Below are 21,701 nucleotides of genomic sequence, written 5' to 3'. Positions count from 1 at the left end.
ATAAGATTTGGCAAGACTGGTTCTATCACTCATTATGGCATCAAGTTACTAATAGTTTGATTCATTCCATTCCGACTGCATCCAAAAAGTGGTTTTGTGATACAGTCTTAGAATTAATCAGTACCTCGACCATAAATTAGTTGGGATTTTTTGTTAGCTAAAGCAAGGGTTTGGACGGGATTGTAACATTCGTCCTTAAGATTTATTGATTCATACTTAGCCTCATAAGATTTGGCAAGACTGGTTCTATCACTCATTTACCTCTTTAATTTAGCCTGTGTACTCTACATCTCCCTTGTGTATTCTGATTAAGACAAGAAAACACATCTCCTGTCCAAACATTGCAGCACGGTATCATTGCTAAGGTGAGGTGTTCCAATCTCATCACTCCCTCTTATTGCAGCTTTGCCTGTCCTTGTCGTTGTGTTTCCGCTCGATGGACTCTACGACGTGCGATTTTCACCAACTGCTCGTTTCGAAACCAAACGGAGAGGTGATAATGGACGAGGAAGGAAACGATCCAGAAGAAATTGATCACAAGGACATATGCATGGAATGGGAGGCCATACTGCCAACACTGCCCAAGCAAAAAGGGTGGATGGCCGATCATCTTGTCCAATACCAAGGAGTTTGGTTAAGTCCTTCGGGTCTAAAAGGAGTCATGCTTGCAAGACACCACTTCACGTGTTTACCTACCGACATTATCTTATCCACTTCTCCGAAAGCCGGAACCACATGGTTCAAGGCACTTCTCTTCACAATCATGAACAGAAGAATTTACCAGTTCTCCTCACACCCTCTACTTACCACCAATCCCCATGATTTAGTGCTCTTCATAGAAGCCATGTTCGATCAAGCTCCTACAGCAAGTCCCGTTAAGGACGGCATTTCATCTTCGAGGTTGCTTTCAACTCATATGCCGTACTCCTTGCTACCGAATTCCGTCAAAACCTCTTGTTGCCGAATAGTGTACGTGTGCCGTGACCCGAAAGACGCGCTCATTTCCCAATGGCAGTACCTGAAAAAACTAAGGCCAAAAGAAATGCCGCCTTTGCCGCTCGAAGAAGCGTTCGGATTGTTCTGTGATGGGGTCTCGCATTTTGGACCCTTTTGGGACCATGCCCTGGGATATTACGGGGCTAGTCGAGAGTCACCTCAGAAGGTGTTGGTATTGACTTACGAAGCCATGATGACGGATCCAGCATTCAATATCAAGAGAGTGGCTGACTTCGTTGGCCACCCTCTTGACCCGGAGGAAGAGAGTGGAGGAGTGGTGGAGAGGATGGTGAGCTTGTGTAGCTTTGAGAATTTGAGCAGGTTGGAAGTGAACAAGGGTGGGGTACAGCAATTCACTGCTCAGTTCATGGTGCCAAATAGCAATTTCTTTAGGAAAGGGCAGATTGGAGATTGGAGGAACCATCTCACTCCAACAATGGCGGAGAGTCTAAACAAGATAACCAAGGAAAGGTTTGGTGGCCCTGATTTGGAGTTTCTTTATAGCTGATTAAGCCTTTGAGGAAGGTAATAAAACTCTGCTTTGCTATTGATTTAGTATAGAGCCAAAATTTAGACAGAGAGGAGTAAAAGCCATAGTTGAAATGTGCCTCTAATGTCATCTACATGAAAGACCATTTCGTTGGGTGGGACTTTTGTGGGGTAAAAAAAAAAAAGTACATGTGTCGTTAAGTTGATAAAAAATTACCACCTCTAATATGCAGTTAGTGTAAATTTTGTTTCTTTTACTTTCATTCCCAATATCAAAATTATCAAGTAATTTGGCAAGATAAATAGCTTTTTTTTTTTTTTTTTATCATTACATAGATGAAACTTTACGAATCATCTATTGTCAATAACTTCTAACAAACGCCGTCAATCAATGTATGTTTCCCTCTAAAAAAAAAAAGTATGCTTCACAGACAGATGAATAGTATTTTCCCAAGTACTGAAAACTTTACTTCAAATCAAAAATTGTCGTACAAACGGAGGTCTTATATGTAATTGTCGACATTAAATTACAATCTCTCACAGGGAAAAGGATTATCTAAAATTCTGATAGAATATATAGCTAAATGATTATTTTACTTATACATGTTGCAGTTTTAGAAATTACGATCTATCTAATTGCCCTCATTTTGATCTTTAAAGATTACTGTTCTTTAGGGGGCAATTATAACCGTCCAATGATGCTTTATCATAGAAATCTAAGCTCAACAAATTGTGTGCGGCTTCAGACCCTATTAACAATCGTCTAAATTCCCAGGATGGAGTTGGAATCACGATCTTTTAAAAGATAGATTATTGTCATTAAGTGGACAACAAATGATTTACAATTGGATTTCTTTGACTAAAGGATGTCATGCACAATGATGGACATAAAACACCTCAGCATGCTCTTCTGCAGCAGTCCCCCAGATCCAAGGCAGTAGAGAGGCTGAGGACATCATAAGGATACAAATCTGTGAAGACGAACCCATGCAAGCCCCTCGAACTCAGGCCATAGTTACTGCCAGGAGCTCACTAAAAGATGCAAAGCAGAAATCTAGCATGGTCATTATCCTGTGTCGATTTCACTAGGAAGTTCCACGGCTAATGCGAGCGACTCTTAGCAGATAATTCATACCTGCAGGGCATTACATTCCTCAGGGGTGTCCTTTTAGGAGTCGTGTAAGAGGGAGTGAGATCTTAGAGGGGGTGTTTGAGGTATTGTTGAGAGATGCTCCTGGTGCAATCTGCTGGATCCTCTTGGGTGTACTTTTGGAGAATTACCAACACGAAGGCAATTATGATCATCACACTTGACGGGTCGATAAATAATCCTAGAGTGAAAAAGGTCATGGGTTGACAGTTGACCCACGGACCAACACAACAAAGAGTACATGGAAAATTACAGCAATAATCCCAGAACTTGTGCCGTTTTAGTACGAGTCCTATGACTTACATTCTATGCATTTATGTCCTAAAACTGGCACAATTCATTCCTGTCACGTGGCTTCCTTTACATTTTTCTATCCTACATGATGTTAATGCGATGATGGAGCTTCCTCAAACACAAAACGGCATTGTTTCACTAGTGCCACATCAGAATTAAAGAAAAATATTGAAAATCAAAAAGAAAACTGAAAACTAAAAGAATAGTTGAAAGCAAGAAAGAGATAGAGATTGCAAGGGCGTGTCAACCCTCAGTCGATGGTCGGTGGTGGTGACCGGTGACACCACCACTACGCAAGCGAGGGAGCTTACCCTTGCCCTGATGGGGACTCTCGCCCAAACCTACAACCTCTCTCTCTCGTCTCTTTCTGTCTATTTATTTGTTTAACTTTTTCTCTTTTTCTAATAGGGCGTCCATTTTGTGCCACATCAGTGCCACAAGTTTGCAATGAAAGGAAAAAATTGGTAAACCAAATGCCACATAGAATTTTACTTAAAACTAGCATAGCTGATTGAAGGACTTTAAATGCTAAACCTAAACAAAGTTTTAGATTAGAATTTGAATGCATGAAAAAAATTTATTAAGACTTAAAGTGCTGAACTAGCACAAGTTATGAAACTCTTGGTCCTAATATCCCAAGAATAATTAAGAAAGATAAGCTCCGCCTTCTGTATGAAGGGAAGTGTCTGCCACACTACTTTAGTTTATAATACAAATTCAACATAGTCGTTGGGACAATTGACACCTTGAAGCTCATTAAGTTAGATCTGCACTGAATCCACACTGGGAAAATACAAGAATTGAATTATGATAACTATTGCAGGAGGTAAAGTACAAGTTTTTGGAACAAATAGGCATTGCCAAAAAGTAGAAAATGCATCATGACTTTAACGAGATTTCTACTTCGGTTTATCAACAATTAACACAAATACTCACCGGGAGCGCTTTCAACCGGCGGTAGTTCAGCCTTAATGATCGAAGTCACCTATGCAGCTTCATCCTTGTATTTCTTTTTATATTCAGCCAATTCTGCATTTCATTCAGCTTCAAAAGGAGCACCATCACGAACAAGGTTACTTCATTGCCTGCAAAAAACTGTACAATTTCTTTTTAATGAGGAATAATATTTCATTAAGAAGGAACCAAGGAGGTACCGCTTCTATGCAAAATGGCTTTTAGATAGAAGGACCAACAAAATTATGCACAAAAAACTGTTTCTAACAAGTTAATAGGGAATTTTCATACCAAGTTAGTCTCCCTCACACAATAGAGAAAGAGATTTTTTGTGTTATTTATTCATTTTCTATTATCATCAGGTACATGGAAAGACAAATTTGGCCATCCAAGGTTCTTTCTTACTGGAACTTCCTTGGCACTACTATGAACACTGTAGCAGTTCACCTTGTTAGGTTAACCAAAACCTACGGTTGTAGTTACCAGCAAAGATCAATATATTTCCATTATCAAAGAGTCAAAGACTCTGGGCAAATGGCATTGCATTCTGTAATTAGACAAAAACAATAATTACAATATGCTAACAGATTTCTCCTCCTCCGGGAGTTGCCACCCGGACTCATGTTTGTACTTTTACCAGCAATGAGCTCAGCTAACAGATTAAGCTTGAAAAGGGGGAACAACTCAAAAAAAATTCTCCATGTAGTAACAGCTGAAAAGCTAGCTTCCTTCCCTTGAGATTTTCACAGGTGTGCAATGAAACCCCATTTGCAGGGGATGACTAACCTTAATCAAAGTAGGCTTGTCCTTGAAATCCTTTGCTTCCCAGATGACAGCATGGATATCATAATTAGCGTTACCATTTTTTCGCTCATACAGCATGCCAACATAGACCCTCGAACCATTTGCCAACACTCGGTGAATGCAATCTCCTTGTCACCATCAATAGAGATGTGGTTGTCATGATAGTAAACAATCACCTTCGTAAGTCCCCACTCCCCAGCGAGTGACAAACTTCACTGGCATTACCTTCCATTTGACAACCATCTTCGAGGACAACATATCTAGCGTAAAGCAACATGAAGAGCATTTAATCACACTACAGTCTACACTTTCCAAACAAACAAAAGAATGTTATCAACGAATTGGAGCAAAGATTTAATGGAGGTGCCATGCAAGAGATCTTCATGCAACGAACCTGAGCCTGACAGATCCCAGCAACCTGCATAATTTAATCCTTAACCAAACACCTGCACTATGCACAAAACATGTTAACAAATGAGACTATACAAAGAGCAACCTTATTAAAGTCTGGAATGACAATAAGATTTGAGAAGAGCTTCCTATACAAACTATAGTTACAGGTCAAACTACATGATTGTCAGCTTTTAAATGTAGGTGCATAGTGATTGGCTCAGTCATTCATACTAATTTGCTCATAAAGAAGAATTACCCTGTCTTCCATGAGGCCACAAGTTTGAGTCCTGTCCTAAGTGACTCTTTGGTCAGCATGTGCCTGAGGCATGTGCAACCTCATGTGGAGAGACTTCACGAGTTCTGCCAAGCCTGAAGGCTGTGGTGACAGGCTCGACAGTTAGGGGTGGACTGAGTAGCTATAGCTCAAACCGCACATTCTGTAACGGGTAGGAGACCCTTATGGAAACACCTAGAGGGGATAGCTATGCTGATTGCCCCTCTCCACCCCATTCACTTAACAGAGGAATAAGAAGATCTACCCTAGCATAACTTTTATAACTTCGCCGAAACCAATTGCATTAACTCTCTTAAATATTGTATATGCACTTATTAAGCAAAACCTTCCATCAAGATGATGGTGTTCATCCACACATTAAGTTGCTTCAACAGAAAAAATTCAGTGATGAATAGACAATCTAAAACGGAAAGTATATAAAAAGATTCAAAAGTTTGGTCCCTTCTCTCCATCACAGAGTACATTACTACAATACAAGCACAGAACTTCTTTTATAAAAAAGGAACTCTGCACCCCAGCATGATAAATACGGTAGAGTTGAAATTCCTGAATATTTCACAGAAACAGATTTAATTGCTATGGCATATCATCGATTGAGACAGAAATCCTGTTGTGCACTCTAATCTCAAGCCTAGGCTTTGTGTAACATTGATAAAACTTTAAAAGCAACAGGACGAAAAGCCATCTTTTTCTGTCTTTATCAGCTGAAAATTCCAGCAAGTAGCAAAATTAGATAGCGTGAGCTTGAGCAATCTGATATTGAAGGATCAGACTATCTAGTGAATAAACATCACTAAGTTTAAAGAATAAGGTTGAAGAAATCATACCTTAAGCGCATGCCCCTAAAGTGACTGCTTTTGATCTTAATCAACATTTTCACACGTGGGATTAGCAAAGTCAAAGCATGGCTGTTAACTCCAAATCCCAGCTTTTGCAGACCTTCATCCAACCTGTTTGCAGGTTCCAAATCAAACTAGAAGATCTAATGGCTGCAAAACAAGAAGGATGGTTAGAATGTGTCAAATCAAAAGCCAACATAATTACACTTGTTAGGAAAACCAAGAAAGCTAAAGAGCATAACTAGCTCCAGAGCTTCTAAGGGGAAACGGTATGCACCACCTGTCACAGCAAAAACAAATGGAACCTCCATTTTCAGGGAGAAAAACTATTCCAGAGAAGAATTCAACCTATATGGTAACTAGTTATCAATGTAGCTTCTCAACCTGCAAAATTAAACCATCATTAACAAAGTTAATCAAGCAAATGATACACGATGATCGTTAAGGATTATTACCACATCAAGGATGAACCGGGAGCTTAATGCAGCGTACAATACCAAGCGGCATGCTAGACATAAGCGGGCATCATTCGTGGCCCTGTTGGGTTGAAATTGAAACAATTGACCATGGAAAAGATGGTTAAGCACCAATATGATCTGCATTACCTATATAACCATCCTGCCATGGATCGTGTCTTTCAATCATCCTTGAGAGTAAACTTAGAACGTCTATACCTCCATGATGTTGTAACTGGTCTCCCCTGAAAGCTAATACATGATTATTTATCCCAATCAAACTATATCCTATTGTCCTTCTGACACCCTTCTCTTTCATAGCCATCCTAATTCGAACAATGCCCTCCCATCTGCCCCTCATTTCATATTCCCTAGCTAGGACCAAATAAGGTACTGATGACTGGGGTTCCACTTCTATCATCCTTGCTACAACTTCTTCCATGAGTTCCAAGTCTCCACTCAAACTACAGAGCCGAAGCATCAAATCCCATATCTCATAATTGGGCTCACAAGGCATCTTTTCTACAACATCTACAATTTCCTGGAGTTTTCCAGATTGACACAACAAGTTCAAGACACAGGTATAATGTTCTTCCCCAGGAATTATTGCATAATCTTCCTCCATGCATGAAAAAGTTTCCATTCCTTCAGCGAGAAGTCCTCCATAGTTACAGGCTTGCAACACGGCATATAATGTTATTCGATCTGGTGGGAGACCCACTTGAAGCAATTTCAAGAATAATCCTAGTGCCTCAACCACCTTTCCGTTACGAGTTAAACCCATAATCATGCTATTCCAAGAAATTAAATCTCTTCCGACCATGTGAAGAAAGATCTTCATGGATGAGTTTACTAAGCCAACTTTGTTGTACATATCCAGAAGAGAACTACCAAGAACTAGATCTGATTCAAAACCTGTCTTAACAACCAGAGAATGTAATTGACTTCCCTGCTCTGCCAGATTCAAAGAAACAGCACCCAGAACACTGCTCAAGGTAAACTCAGTCGGCTTGAGGCCTTTCCTCAGGACCAGAACGAAAAGATCTAGAGCAACTTCCCAACAGTCATGGCGAATGTAGCTCGAAATCATGGAATTACACAGAGCTATATCCCATTCATCTACTTCATCAAAGAACTGAACCGAATTCTCCAATCTGTTGCACTGGGAGAATAGATCAATGACGGCACTTGCAACTATTGCATTAGAAAGAAAGCCCATCTTTGTAGACAAACAGAAAAGTTGTTCACCCTTCTCCAGTTGTTGCAATTTGCAACAGATTGTGAACATCAATGAAACCGTGAACTCATCTGGAGATTGTCCTATGTGAAGCATTGTGGTGAACTGCTCCAGTGCACATTGACTTTGACAAGAGTTGTATAACCCTGAGATCAGCGAGTTCCAAGAGATGATGTCAACCTTTTCCATTGTCATAAATAGCCTATGAGCATAGTCAACAAGACCAAGCTTCCCATACATGTCAATCAAAGAATTTCCAAGCACCACATTCTGTGCATTCATGCCACTCCTGATCATTCTAGCATGGATTTGCCTGCCATAATTAGCACATGACACAAATGATGCCACCATGGAGTATGTATAATCACTCGGTTCAACTCCAGCATTTTGCATTTCCCAAAACAGCTCCAGTGCATAATCAACAAACCCATTAGACGCATACCCCAAGAGCATGGAATTCCAACTTACGACATCCCTTTGAGGCATTCCTTCAAACATTACCCGTGCCCTTCTAATGTCACTGCATTTTACCAACCCTTTCAAGCAAATATTCCAAGATATCAAATTCTTGCCAGGGATATCATCAAACAGATTCAGGACATCCTTTGTCGTGCCAAAGCACGCATACAAATCCAGACATCGATTTCCCAGAAATGTGTGGCGAGCAAGTCCAACTTTTATCAACTGCGCATGGATGGCTTTGGTATAATGAAGAGATTTCAACGAGAGACATTGATTTATGAGGTCAGAGTACAACAACAGCGAGGATCTTTGCAGCCTATCCACTTGCTTTAGCAATGGTGACATACAATATTGTGGCCGCACTCTCAATACCGAGGTTCGTCTCGTCTGTGAGCGAAAACCATAATTATCTCGTCTACCACGGCATGCCCACCAACAGCACCGGTTCCTGTTCCACACTTATGACCCTCGTTGGATGGGACAACGATCTAGAGATAAAGTTCCGTTGAAGTATCCCACTTTGTTGGATAGCAAGCACACAATCGGAAAGAAAACATCATAAACCAAAAGTTAGGCGACAAATGACCCATGAAAGATTTTCCATAACCAGGGATTATACAAAGGCCAGGTAATACCTCTGAGTTGCACAAACCGAAACGCTCGACGAGGGAAGAGCTTCGGCGCCGCAGAGCGCGACGACGGCAATGCTCTGTACAGAATCTTCGAGTCCAAAGTACGGCGGAGAGAAGGTAATCGACGCGATTGCGTAGAAACGCTCAGAGAGAGGACGATCAGAGAGAAGAAGACAACAAGACAGGGCAGAAGAGGAGAGATAAAGAAGCAGAAGAACGGAGGGAATGCTAGGCGGGAGCTTGTGTCTCCCCGCTAGAAGCTCCCGCTGAAATGACGTAATAAAAGTTCTCAAGATGTTTTTGATTAGAATTTTTTTTTTATATATAACCGAGGTTTCCCACGTGCAATGGTTGAAATATGTCAATGCCATTGGATAAGTCCTCAAAACGTGATTGTTGAGAGTCGAATCTAGACCTTATCAGTTTAACTGTCTAAGGCTCGGGAAACTCAACCAACTCGTCCAACGTCCCATTGACATTTTTGATTAATAGTTGAAATTTACTGTTTACAAAAAAAAAAATCAAACTAGAAAATATGAAAAATTCATAAACTTATATATACAATTAGTAAGTTATATTTTATATTTTACCATCATCCATGATGATTCATAACTTGTGATTGCACATTTAACTCGTCATGAATTTGAAATAGAAAGACTCAATGAAACCCCAAACAACGTAATTAATTTCAAATTGATGTAATCTAAACGTTAATTTGTTCGAATCACAAAAAGAATGTACGTTTATAAATAAAAAATAAAAATTGAGAATTTGGAAGCAATGGAACTTGGTGTTTTTTTTTTTTTTTTCTCTCTCTCTCAACATAGCTCAACATTTAGTAGCCTTTTGTGATTTACTAGTTATTAAGTGACGAGACAAATATAGGCTATTAAAGATTGTGTTTTTTAATTAGTATTTAACAGATCAATTCAAACAATTGTCTGAATTTTGTAAATCCAAAACTGAAATGCATAAACACGGGCTTGGCTCATCTTTTCAAACTTTTCTTTTTTTTCTGGATGGAAAAAAGTTGATTTCATTACTAGCTTGAACATGAAACACAATAGGGTCTAACATCATAACATAATAAATAACAAAGTGAAAGCGCAGGTTTTGAAAGCAAATATGGGCTAAGGGAGTCCTTCCGGCAAAGTACAGCGACCGAATGGCCCATGGGCTCAATTTTTGGCACTACTGGACAAGGGACTTAATGGCCCATGGGCTCTCCTCAAGGCCCACGATATGCATCACAGCAGCAAGATTCTCAGATTCCACGTTGACTTTCAGTTCGGTTTCTTCTTGGCAAAGCACAGCGACGAAGCTGTTCCCCACGGCCGTCCTCTGCAAACTCGGCAGACGCTCTCTCATGGCTAGGGTTTCTGCTAGCTAGAATGAAGGAGCTTGAATTTTCTTGCCAAAAACCAGATACAAGAAGCCCTTGAGAGTCTCGACACGCCCCAACCGCGGAATCTACGCCGGAGGTACTACGCCACGAAGCGTCCACATTCAACTTCCATGCTCCCCTACTCGGCTGGAGTCATCGTTCAGGTAGGGTGCTCTCGTCTTTGACCTTGTCTTTCTTGCTGTGATTCCAAATCACGTATCAATTATGCGTAACGATTGCTTCCTACACTTCATGGGTACGACATGTTTGCAATTTCGAAATACGCAAAGGAATTTCGCTCCTTCTATAGAGATTTTCCTTAGTAGGTAGTGCATTCTTGCATAAACTTCATAGGAAGAATCGGATTTTAGGGTACGGCAGGAGCTACCATATTGTACTCGACCGAATTTTGAGGGGGTGCTCAAGACACTCGAACAAAATCCGAGACCTAGTATTTAATGTAGCCGACCGTCCCATTTTTGTCCTTTTTCTTCTTTTCTTTATCTCCCCTTCTTGTATTTTGTCAAGAAACATTGACCTAAAATTCGAGTTGTGATTATTCTCTTGTTTTAAACCCGATCAATCCAATCAAGGGCGCGTCGAAACTGTTTACTTTTTAATTTTACGAAATTACCTAGGGATTGGGAGAATATGAATTTGTTAATGCCATCAAGATCAAACGGGCTACGTCAAAGATGTGATAATAGCACGATATCGCATGATCCAAATATCGGATTTGGACAAATTAGGTATTATCATAAAGCTATAGCGGACACTATGCTTAGACATTTCGACATTGAAAAGAGAAGGGAAAGAGGGAGCGAAGAGAGAGTGTGTGTGAGAGAGTAACGAGACTAATTTAGAGGGGGGAGAGAGAAGATAGGGAATTTTGAAAAATCTGATAAGTGGAATCCATCTAGACACGTGGCAATCAGTGAATGGAATGGATCATGAATGATGCCGAATTTTTTTTTTTTTTTTTTTTGGTCAAAACAACACCGAGTTCAGTACCAAATATTTTCTCTCCTAAAAGTGGCACCCAAAGCTAGTAAAAAGTAAAACCAAGTTGTTTCATTAGGGCCGGATAGGGCCAGACCGAGATCAACAACTTCCCGAGGACAGCACAAACAATTACCAAACTAGAGAGGCACGGGAATGCGCAAGTAATCCTACTTGGGTTGGTCGTCAAATGTAAGTGCAGAAGCAAAAAATTGCCGACTAGGTTACATTTAAGGATGTTTTTATTTCGCAAAAAATGAATGATTTGAAAAATATTTTCATTAAGATGTTCAATTGTATTGCTTACTAACATGAATGAATTAATAATATATTGACCGTCTATGAAATATTTAGACGCAAATTGTTGTCGATAATAGAAAAAAATTTTATCGGCTAACTATTTTAAGTGATCATCTTTAGAGAAATTTTTTCAAATCATTCTTTTTTCGCGAATTAAATGAAGCTTAGAATTGTTTTGCAAAAGAACATGAAATGGCATAAACAACAACACAATGACAAGTCCACGAAGTAGATTAGATTTGAGATACTTACTTGAGCATACGTATCGTGTGAGGCCCTATTACGCGATCAAGAAAGGAGTAAATCGATCTTTCAAAAGTGTAAAAGCTGATTTTTATGTAATCAAAACAATTTTTAAAAAATTTGCTTCGACACGCAAGTGAACTACCAATGTGTAATTCGGACAGCAAGGGTGTGTTTGGCAACGATTCTAATAAAAAAAGACAATTCTCATCAAATTTCATTTTTTTATTATATTCATTGGATTAATTTTAGAAAATCATAATGCGCTTACCAATTGTACAAAATTTCTATTCCTAGAACAAAAATGCGTTTGATAACTGCACAAAATTTCTATTGTAGTGAAAAAATTTTCTTTCCCAAATTTTTTTTTCATTTAAGCCAAATAATTACGTCTTGTCACTATAAAGTTAACCTATATAGCATCACTAATAAAATAAATACAAATCATGCACAATACACTATTAGTTTATTTATTTGGTGTTGCTATAATCATCTATTTATTTAATGAATTTTTTTTATAATTTATTAAAAAATAATATTGCTAAAACACTTTCATGCAATACAAATCTAGTAAATGTTTTTGATTTTTTTTTATAATTTTTATAAGTTCATTTCTTAAAAAATATTATTTTATTTTCTATTTCATTTTTCTTCTTTTTAAAAAAATATATTTATTCCATTGTGATGTTCTTTTGCAAAACAATTGAATTCTAATTAAATTCCTTTTGTTTCGCGAAAAATGAATGTTTTGAAAAAATTTCTCTAAAAAAGGAAAAGAAAAATTTTCACTTAGTCTTGCTTCTCAAAAGTGATTCTAGAACAAAGAATCAATTTTTTCTTTTATTTTATTCTTGTATCTACTCCAAATCTGTTCTTAGGAATAGAATCAAAGAATTAATAGTCAGAATCACTTATGTTATCAAACAAGTTTTTCATCGTTTTTATTTTTCGGTAAACAGAACAAGATAATCAGAATCGTTACCAAACATGACATAATGAGTTTAGGGAAGTCAAAATTACAAACAAGATCCGTAGAGGTGCAGTTTGGGTATGTCCACTCCTCTTTTTTTCCAGTTCTAATAGTCCAACGGGATCAAAAGTCCACTAGTTCAGTCCCGAGTGCAAATACCAGATTATTACAAGTATCGACTCCTTCTACAGCTTCCGTACTAGTAACTATTGGACCCCTTTCAATAACTGTTCCCAAACCTTAAACACGCAACATGGTAAGGTCACTTCCATTTGGTTATAAACTACAACTAGTGTTTACAAAGAGTCCCTCGCACTTTTTGTCTCTCAGATAGACAAATAGCTACACTTCAAGAACAACCAGTTGTCTCGTGCGTTTACGATTGGGTGTGCCACTTTGGCTAACTCTTAGGATTAGCACTCAATCGACTACGACAATTCGGCGAAGCAGCGAACAGATAGTCCTCAAGAACGCTTGGTGTCTTTCAATTTCTCTTGTTTTAAGCACTTGGATCACCAGCTACATCCTCCTCGCGGGTGGGTTCTCCTTCTTATAGGCCTCCAAAAACGAACATTAGATGTAGACCCGCGAGCCATTATTGTTAAAATGCACGTGTGAGTTGTGCTAGAGAAGTCCCACATTAAATAATTAATGTGACGTTGATCGATTAATATATCAAAATTGGCCCATAACTTATTGACTTAAGTTTTTTGAGTGAATGTGGATTATTCAGCTAGATAACCTGACAAATTCAGACTTGGACTCCCTATTGGTAATCTCCCTAGATGAAGGTATTGGGCTTCCATTGTGCGCTTTAACAAATGGTATTAGAGCATAATTGTGTTAGAAAAGTCCCACATTGGGACCATGGACAATTGTTGCATAGTTGAAGTCCCATATGATATTAGAGCATAATTGTGTTAGAAAAGTCCCACATTGAGACCATGGACAGTTGTTGCATAGTTGAAGTCCCATATTGAATAATTGATGTGGTGTTAAGCAATTAATATATCCAAGTTGGCTCATAACTGTTCGGATTTGGGCTCCCTCTTGGCGGACTTCGGTTTCCTCTTGGCGATCTCTTCAAGCGAAAGTATCGGACTTCTGCTGCATGCTTCTAACAATTATGTCCATCCGTCTTCATGTAAAAACTCTCCAGGAAATTCCTTCAGCATTACGTGTAGAAGCTTGCCTTTATCAGGCCGGTTGAGCATATCTTCTATATTTGACAGGTGTTGCTCTTATCTTCTCATAGATCTCTAGAACGAAAACAGGATATCCATATTTTATGGACTAGAGCTGGAAAGTCCAAACAGCACGATTCGTCAGTAGGGAGCTTCAGCTACAGTTCCCAGTAGTTGTCTGCTTTATCCTGCAAGAGTTTAGTTCTTGTTTGCCTGCAAGTTCTTCACTAAGATAGCTCGCAGTCCTCACTCCTCATTATATCCTTGATGAATACATAACGCTGCACGCTAGATCAAGTTTTTGAATACTCGATTACGTTTCGTTATCGCCAATATCCTTTCAGGGACGTTTTCCGATACATTGTTGGTATAAAATCTAAGATTCTAACTTATCCGGATGCTAGTTTAGCTTGTCTATGGCTAAAACATCCTGCAGTTCCCTGCCCTAAAGGAGACCGAAGCTGTTTTATTCTCCATCCACCTGACTAAAGCACCCAAACCGGAGGAGATGCCTGAGTTATTTTTCCTATACAAAGAGTTGAATGAAACTTTTACCGCCTTAACGCAAAGCGAGATAAGATTTGAAGTTGGAATATCGGCAACCAGGCAGCTTATGAAATGTGACGTGCAAAGTGATTTAAAAAATCCTTGCGAATCAAAGTGAGCTGATGCTAGTTATTGTAAATTCGAACAAACAAGCAGCCTCTGTTTTGAGGAGTTGGATTTCCAAAAGTTGTTATCGCTTGTTAAATAAATCAACGTCAGGGACGAGGAAGATGGGTGGGAGCCATGCTCGATACGTCCCAAGCTTACAACAAAATGGAATGGCGTTTTTGTCCAGAGTTTCTATCCGGATTAGGGTTTGATCAGGAGCTTGTCAATCTATTTCCGGAACACTTCTCAATAGTTACTTCCTCCATGCCAGTCAATGGATCACGTTGTGGTCCTGGTACAGCCCTCCTGTGGACTTCGGCCAGATTATCTTTTTATTCTGGGCACGGAGTCTTGTCCCATACCCTAGAACAGACGGAGGAGAGAAAAGTGCACTCATGCCAAAGCCTCTCACTTACACTTTACGACGGATTCAGTCATGCTTGGAGCGATTTTGCCAACGTTCTTGGCATTGCGTTAACTTCAGTGAGAATCCAGAGTATTCTTCTCACGCAGTATCGACTCTTCAACCTGCACCAGTATATGCCGAATGCTAGGGTTAATATGGTGTGGCGACTCTTTTGCTTACACGGCAAAATCATCATGGTTGATGTCGCGTGGTGAGCAAAGGCTTTGGTTGATGATAATAAACGGAGATAAGGAATCCCGCATATTTCTTGCGAAAGCTAGAGATTCAAGCTAGCGGAGAGCAATCTTATCAAGGAAAATTACTGGCATAGAACATTCCTTACCTCTTCCATTAGCTGTCGTTTCATTGATTCAAGTTTGGGATAACCTGTTGATCATACTTAATAATCGAGTCGATCTGAATGAAATCTCTTGGCAGTTTGGAATAGACTGTGGAATCTATATCTTCATGAAAGGCTGAAAGTTATCCTATCGATTTGGATTTGGTCGTGGCATCGAACCGGGAGAGTTTCTATGCATGGCCACTGTTGTCGATTGGCGCCTAAGCGAATACCAAAACTCGAAGTTGATGGAGATTCTTCCGCGAATTTGACGCGTTTGTTGGGACGATGAATGCATGATTAAAGCATGTTCCAGAGTACGCGCCCAAGCGGAGTGCCCCTACTACATGTAGCCGGTCAATTAGCTCAAGGAGACAGTGGTCTATAGTCCATTTTCAAAGTGATAACTTATTTTCCACATCTAAATTAAGCGCTTGACAATTCAAATATTATGTTGGGAGTTAGGTCATAAAACCCTTCTTCCTTCAAAATCTAGTTTTTTTCCCAAGGCAGAGAAACATGACGATGATGAAAAGGATAAGAGGGTGCTCGACACAAAAGACGAACGAACAGAAAGTTGGCCCATCACTTCCCAATTCCCATCATGACTCCTCCCTTTCATCCAAATCTAAAATAAGGCTGTTAAAAGTAGAAAGCACCGCCCCTCTCCATGCCCTGTTACATCTTTCTTATCCATTTCAATCATATATGAAACCCACATCATGTCATGAAATTTGCTTTAGTCCCCAGCGGAAATGATTCATTTCCTACCCATACCAGTTATATCTTTTTTTTTTTGTCCCCTAAAAAAAACCCTAACTTCTAGTCCGATCTCGATTCCATCCCAAACTTTTCTTTTTGTAAAAAATCACTAACTTTAGGTTCAACCTCAATTCTATTCTCAAGTTTCTTTATCTCATAAAAAATCACCGACTTTTATTTGAGTCTTATACCTACCTCCATTAACGCTCTTTCCATAATAACTCTTTGTGATGTGGTTTTTCCACATCATTGCCCTAGTTTTTTTTTTTTTTTTCCTCTCAAATTTCATATCCAACAAGAAGCCTTTCAGATATGAATTTCCATGTCAGCCCAAACTAAATCTTATTAGATATGAAATTTGGGTGAAAATTAAAGCAATTATGGTGACTTTCTTCAATTGATCTTACTCTTAAGAGCGTTTTCCTTCCATTTTGTTTCGGGATCTTCGATTTAGCACTCAGTCTTCGATCTCTTGTACTCGGGAATCTTCATTTCTCGTTATTGGAGAGCTTGAGCTCTAGATGCTTGCGCTCGGGACGCTTGAGCAGCTTGCGCTCGGGAGTTTTCTATCTCTCGGTTGGGAAGAGAAATTTTTAATGGAGGGTTAACGGGACAAATTTTGGACTCAAATAAAAGTTGGTGGTTTTTTTATGAGAAAAAGAAATTTGGCATTGAATTAAGACTGAACCTAAAATTGGAGATCTTTTATGGAATAAAAGAAATTATGGTAGAATTGAGACTTGACCTAAAGTTGGGGTTTTTAGAATAGTAGTTCGTTTTTTTGCTATGGTTTCTATTAGAATATCCAGCCCACCAAGTTATTCTAATAAATAGAGGGTATTCATGTATCCATAAAGAATTTATAAACCCCGTAAATAAGCAATGTGAATTACTTTAACAATAGCGTATGTTCCTTATATCCACTTAGCAAAAGTACAAATTAAGGAAGAGAATAGCCCTATAAGGGCTGTACTTTGGTTCATATCTCCCCCCTCTACTTGGTCTACTCAATCGGTGTACGCATAGGTCTTTCGAAACCTTTATCGTATTATCTAATTCGGATACAAAGCGACATAAAGTATTAGGCAAAAGGACCCATCAAGTGCCAATATTTGTGAACGGCTCTCACTTTGGTACCAATATTTTTTTTGGATCATTGAAGTGCCAAATCGGAGGAAAAACGATTGCTTTAGTGCCAACAATGAGAAATCCTGGCAATCTCACCGGAGTTGACAATTAAATAATTATTTTTCAAACAAATTGGCAATTAAGTGATCAAAAAAACAATCACTTTAGTGCCAAATAGGAGAAAAAAATAATCAATTTAGTGCATAAGGTAAGAAATTTCGGTGACCTCATCGAAGTTGCCATTTAAATAATCGTTTTTCAAAAAATTTGCACTTTAGTGATAAAAAAAATAATTAATACCAAAGTGAACATCATAAATAAATATTGACACTTGAGGTATTTTTTTTGTTCAAAGTATTGGCTCGATAAGATGAAATTGTGCGGACACCGCCAGTGGGAAGATATATTATTCATAGATATGCTCGCAATGTCGTGCATCGTGTTTGTCGAATCCCATCGTGGGAATGCGATGTGATTTTCTTTGGCCGTTTTGCATATCTGTCACTTGGACAGTGATCATGAATGGGACAACAAAAGATGGGGCGATTCTAATTTGGTTCCCAAGAGTTGCCAAATTTAGAATAGCTCCTCCTTATCATCATTCGCACGCACCAAGCTTTTTGTTGTGCTTCGAGGTCGACGAATTTGAATAATATTATTTTTGCCGGCCTTCAATATGGTCCCAAAAGAATGTGTGCCAGTACGAAGAATACGTGCATTTCCGTGAGATTTGATTCCACAATCCATCACTCCCGCCATACCAAATTGACTTGCTATGGGGCAAGAATGCCTCGTCATGGTGCTTAACGGCTCGATCCGTTGTCCTCTGGATCGCTTCATGACAAGTGAAGGTGATGAGCCACCGGTCTACCACCGAATTAATTGGCCCGGAGATAAAGGGGTCATGGCTGTCGAAGGGCCAGCTGTCTGTCATGAGATTACAAGTTCAGCTCGCTTTGTGACTGAACCTATAAATAACTATTGTTGTGCTGCCTAACTGTGACATAACATGTGTGGAGATACTCCTCGGCTTCTAGCATGTGTTGGGAAAATTCCGTATGATGTTTTGAAGATGATAAAATAGTCAAATATTACTAATGTGTTTAATGATTTAGTAACCAGATAAAAGATGTAGTGAACAAGGCATTGGGCATTGAAGTGTCTACAAGCTAGAGGTATCTAAGTAGAAGGTGAACAAGCCCAAAGTGGGGAGTTCGGTTAAGCTTGTAGGTACTATGGAGAGGTGAACAAGGTAGAACCATGCTCGTTAATATGTTTGAAAGGACGAGAAGATAGAAGCCTGTGTTAACCTGGTATCAGCAAAAGTAAGTTTACTGCGTGGATATCACCAAGACATCGAATGGATATCAGCAAGGTCTACACTTGAATATGAGCAAGGTGTTGAATATCATTAGAGTACTGCGAAGGCTGAATATTAGCAAAACACTTGTTCAACCCTTGACAACAATCTTATAACAACTAGTGATCTAACATGGAGTCCAATTATGGAAGAATATGATTGATTATCAATCTCAAAGTATATTTACGCGAAAGATTCAAGATATGCGTAAAATCTTTGTGGATTAGCAATCATCAAGAAGGCAAGATATTTTCCATAGATGAAGCACTCAAAATATAGAAACCAAGATTTGATTGTATGAGCGACTAAATCCACGAGATCTTTGATTAATTCACTTCAACGACTAGTTGATGCTCTCAACAATTGTCCAACGGCTAGTTTGGAGATTTATCCTCTTGAAAATTGTTCAACGGGAAGATTGGATTCCGAGGATTATAAAAGGAGATCAAGGCACCGAAGAGGAGCAAGCGATCAAAAGGTCGAAAATCCAAATTTAGAGAGAGCATTTTACTACCACATTGTTTTATGATAGCATTCAAATTGTAATGTTTTGTGTATATATTATAGTAACTTCAAAAAGTTTTTAGTGGATTACAGCCAGTAGACTGTTATCGTGAAAGGGTGGACGTTGGCTCACACCAAGTCGAACCACTATAAAGCTTTGTGTGTAAAGTCTTCTATCTCTCATATTTACTTGTTACTTGACAGAAGCTTTTGCACTGCTGAATATAATTAGAACACTAATCACATTCACACTTTGTTTCAACTAGTCTTGATCATATTCAACTTGATTTTTTAATTCTGCACTTCCTTGGTCAAGTTTATTTACAATTACCTATTCACTCCCTCACGGTGATCAGGTTAGCTCATATCAGCATGTTGGTGGGATTGTGATGACAGACTCGCCAACCTCAATTTTCAGCTCCGGGTCTCGAGTAGAGGAGTGCAGTAGCCATGAGTCCCATGATTTAAACCGAACACTTTATAGCAAGTGTGAGACCCTTATAATAATACCCAGAGGGTGTCGCTAGCATTTGGTCGCCCATCCTACCATTTCAACTAGAAAAAACCGTTACTAAATTAACGTGCAAGGGATGATACATGACAATTTTTTGTAATCACCAAGAAGATCCTTTTAGGTAAGTACATTTCAACTCAAAAGAGTACTTCTCTAACAAAGCGTGGGACAGGCGAGCGAAATTCGATTGAATAACCTAAATAAGCACGTTGACAATAACTTCTTATACTGATAAAATAGTTTGCATTTGTTGGTACGAGATATCGAACCCGTGTCGTACTACTAATCCTTAGATGGAGGCTGCCTCTTAATCAATTACAGGGAACTTTTTTCTAGTGATGAGTACTTCATTCATGCATCTGCTATTCAAATATATGGGGGAGACAGAAAAATAATTCGTAGGACATATGTAATCCTCAAATATATGTCCGTCCTTAAGCCACCTATAAACAAATTAGATGGGATTGAATTGATTACATATTTAACCTTTTGCTAGAATTCTAGCGCTGCAACCTTTTAAGAATTTTATATTTGAGTAAGAACTAGATAGAAAAATAGAGATCGCATGAAAAAATATCTTATGTACTAAAAGACAACGAAAAACGCTTGCGATAAATTACTTGTATACATGCTCCGAAACATTATATTCGTTTACGGGGAAAAATCAATTTAATCAGATAATTTTTTTCATAAAACATGAGTAAAAACATGTCAATTTAGGTCAATTTCAAATTGAATCATTCCATATTGTGTTTCATCAGTAATTTTTTTTTGTACGGGGCTCGAGTTGTGTTTTCATGTTGTTGAGATACAAGTATGAGTTATGTTAGAGATAGTCATCTCACATCGAAGAATTATTATGGTGTAAATCGGTTAATATATCCAAGTTGACCTATAACCCATCGACTTAAGTTTTAGATGGGTCAAACTGGATATGTTAAAGGGCTCGAACTTGGGCTCTCTTTTAGCGATCTCCCTAGGTGAAGCTATCAAATTTTTATTGCTCACTCCAGCAAATGATGTTAGAGCCTATGGTAGATTGGTGGGCCCCCAACCTGTTATGATATTTGGTGAATATATCAAGAAAAGAATTTCGTGACCAATGCGGTTTCCGAGCAATGAGTGATGTGGTGTTGCAACATTGGCCGTTGGCAGATGAATATCTAAAGGAAAGAAACTAGTGACTAACCCGATTTCGGGCGAGTGGACGTTGTGGTGTAGCAAAGTGGGCCCGATAACGGACTTCATGATTCTATACAGAGCAAGTGACCTGGATGAAGTTCGACCTTGACAAAGATTCAAATTGAAATATCTTAATGTAGAACGATACTTGGATTAAGGGGGACCATAACTAATATTGAGCTCACACATGATGGAGAGATTATTGAGATACACATGTGACAGTTAATATATCCAAGTCGGCCGATAACTCATCGGGTTAAGGTTTTCAGTGAAGGTAGGTTCAATTGAATATATTGATGAGCTCAAACCTGATATCCCTCTTGACGATCTCTCTGAGTGAATGTATCGAAATCCGTTGCGCGCTCCCAACACATGTCGTGTTTGGAATTACCACCTTAGTATAATCTCACATCAATGGCCTAGAGTTGGCATGATTGGTTGTAATGTTAAGGTATTTCTTGTTCAAGGGTGAAGGTCACATGTTCAAATCCCATATGCTGTGTTCGAATTACTCTAGGTTAGGGTCACCTACACAAATCGAAGGCATGAACTTACTTTGATTGTGACCTGTTCAAGGGTTTGCAAGGCATTCTATGGGCTATAGGTAGCCGATTGACTTGCTTATTGGTCGGGCTCGGGTAAAGCCTACTTGAGCCTAAACCTCTTAAGGTCCACCTTTCTTTCTTTCTTTCTTTCTTTATTTATTTATTTAAATATCAGCAAAAAAAAGGTAGAAATGGAAAGTAAATGTTAAATTATTTTAGAGTTTTG

General features: G+C 38.9%; 2 protein-coding genes across 4 annotated transcripts; one reads left to right on the top strand and one right to left on the bottom strand.

Annotated features, from left to right (window-relative positions):
* Positions 1 to 414: 414 nt before the first annotated feature.
* On the top strand, positions 415 to 1,521 carry LOC115749635 (cytosolic sulfotransferase 13-like). Its single transcript, XM_048277846.1, has one exon. It carries the CDS (start codon positions 437 to 439, stop codon positions 1,502 to 1,504), a length of 1,068 nt encoding a protein of 355 aa, XP_048133803.1. The 5' UTR covers positions 415 to 436; the 3' UTR covers positions 1,505 to 1,521.
* A 2,184-nt stretch (positions 1,522 to 3,705) lies between these two features.
* Positions 3,706 to 9,684, bottom strand: LOC115728664 (pentatricopeptide repeat-containing protein At1g43980, mitochondrial). 3 transcript variants are annotated; one of them, XM_048277843.1, is made up of 4 exons: positions 9,620 to 9,684; positions 6,686 to 8,759; positions 6,203 to 6,598; positions 3,706 to 4,947 (listed from the first exon to the last, which is right to left on the bottom strand). In XM_048277843.1, the coding sequence occupies exons 1-2, from the start codon at positions 9,625 to 9,627 to the stop codon at positions 6,794 to 6,796; spliced, it is 1,974 nt and encodes a 657-aa protein (XP_048133800.1). In that variant the 5' UTR covers positions 9,628 to 9,684; the 3' UTR covers positions 3,706 to 4,947; positions 6,203 to 6,598; positions 6,686 to 6,793. The 3 variants fall into 3 exon arrangements, with proteins under 3 accessions (XP_048133800.1, XP_048133801.1, XP_048133802.1); XM_048277844.1 differs by having other exon boundaries at positions 6,820 to 8,759; XM_048277845.1 differs by lacking the exon at positions 9,620 to 9,684 and adding an exon at positions 9,004 to 9,245 and having other exon boundaries at positions 6,686 to 8,886.
* Positions 9,685 to 21,701: the final 12,017 nt, after the last annotated feature.

The sequence above is a fragment of the Rhodamnia argentea genome, chromosome 4 (genome assembly GCF_020921035.1).
Source record: "Rhodamnia argentea isolate NSW1041297 chromosome 4, ASM2092103v1, whole genome shotgun sequence".
Lineage (NCBI taxonomy): Eukaryota > Viridiplantae > Streptophyta > Magnoliopsida > Myrtales > Myrtaceae > Rhodamnia > Rhodamnia argentea.
This window is presented reverse-complemented; position numbering and strand designations above follow the sequence as displayed.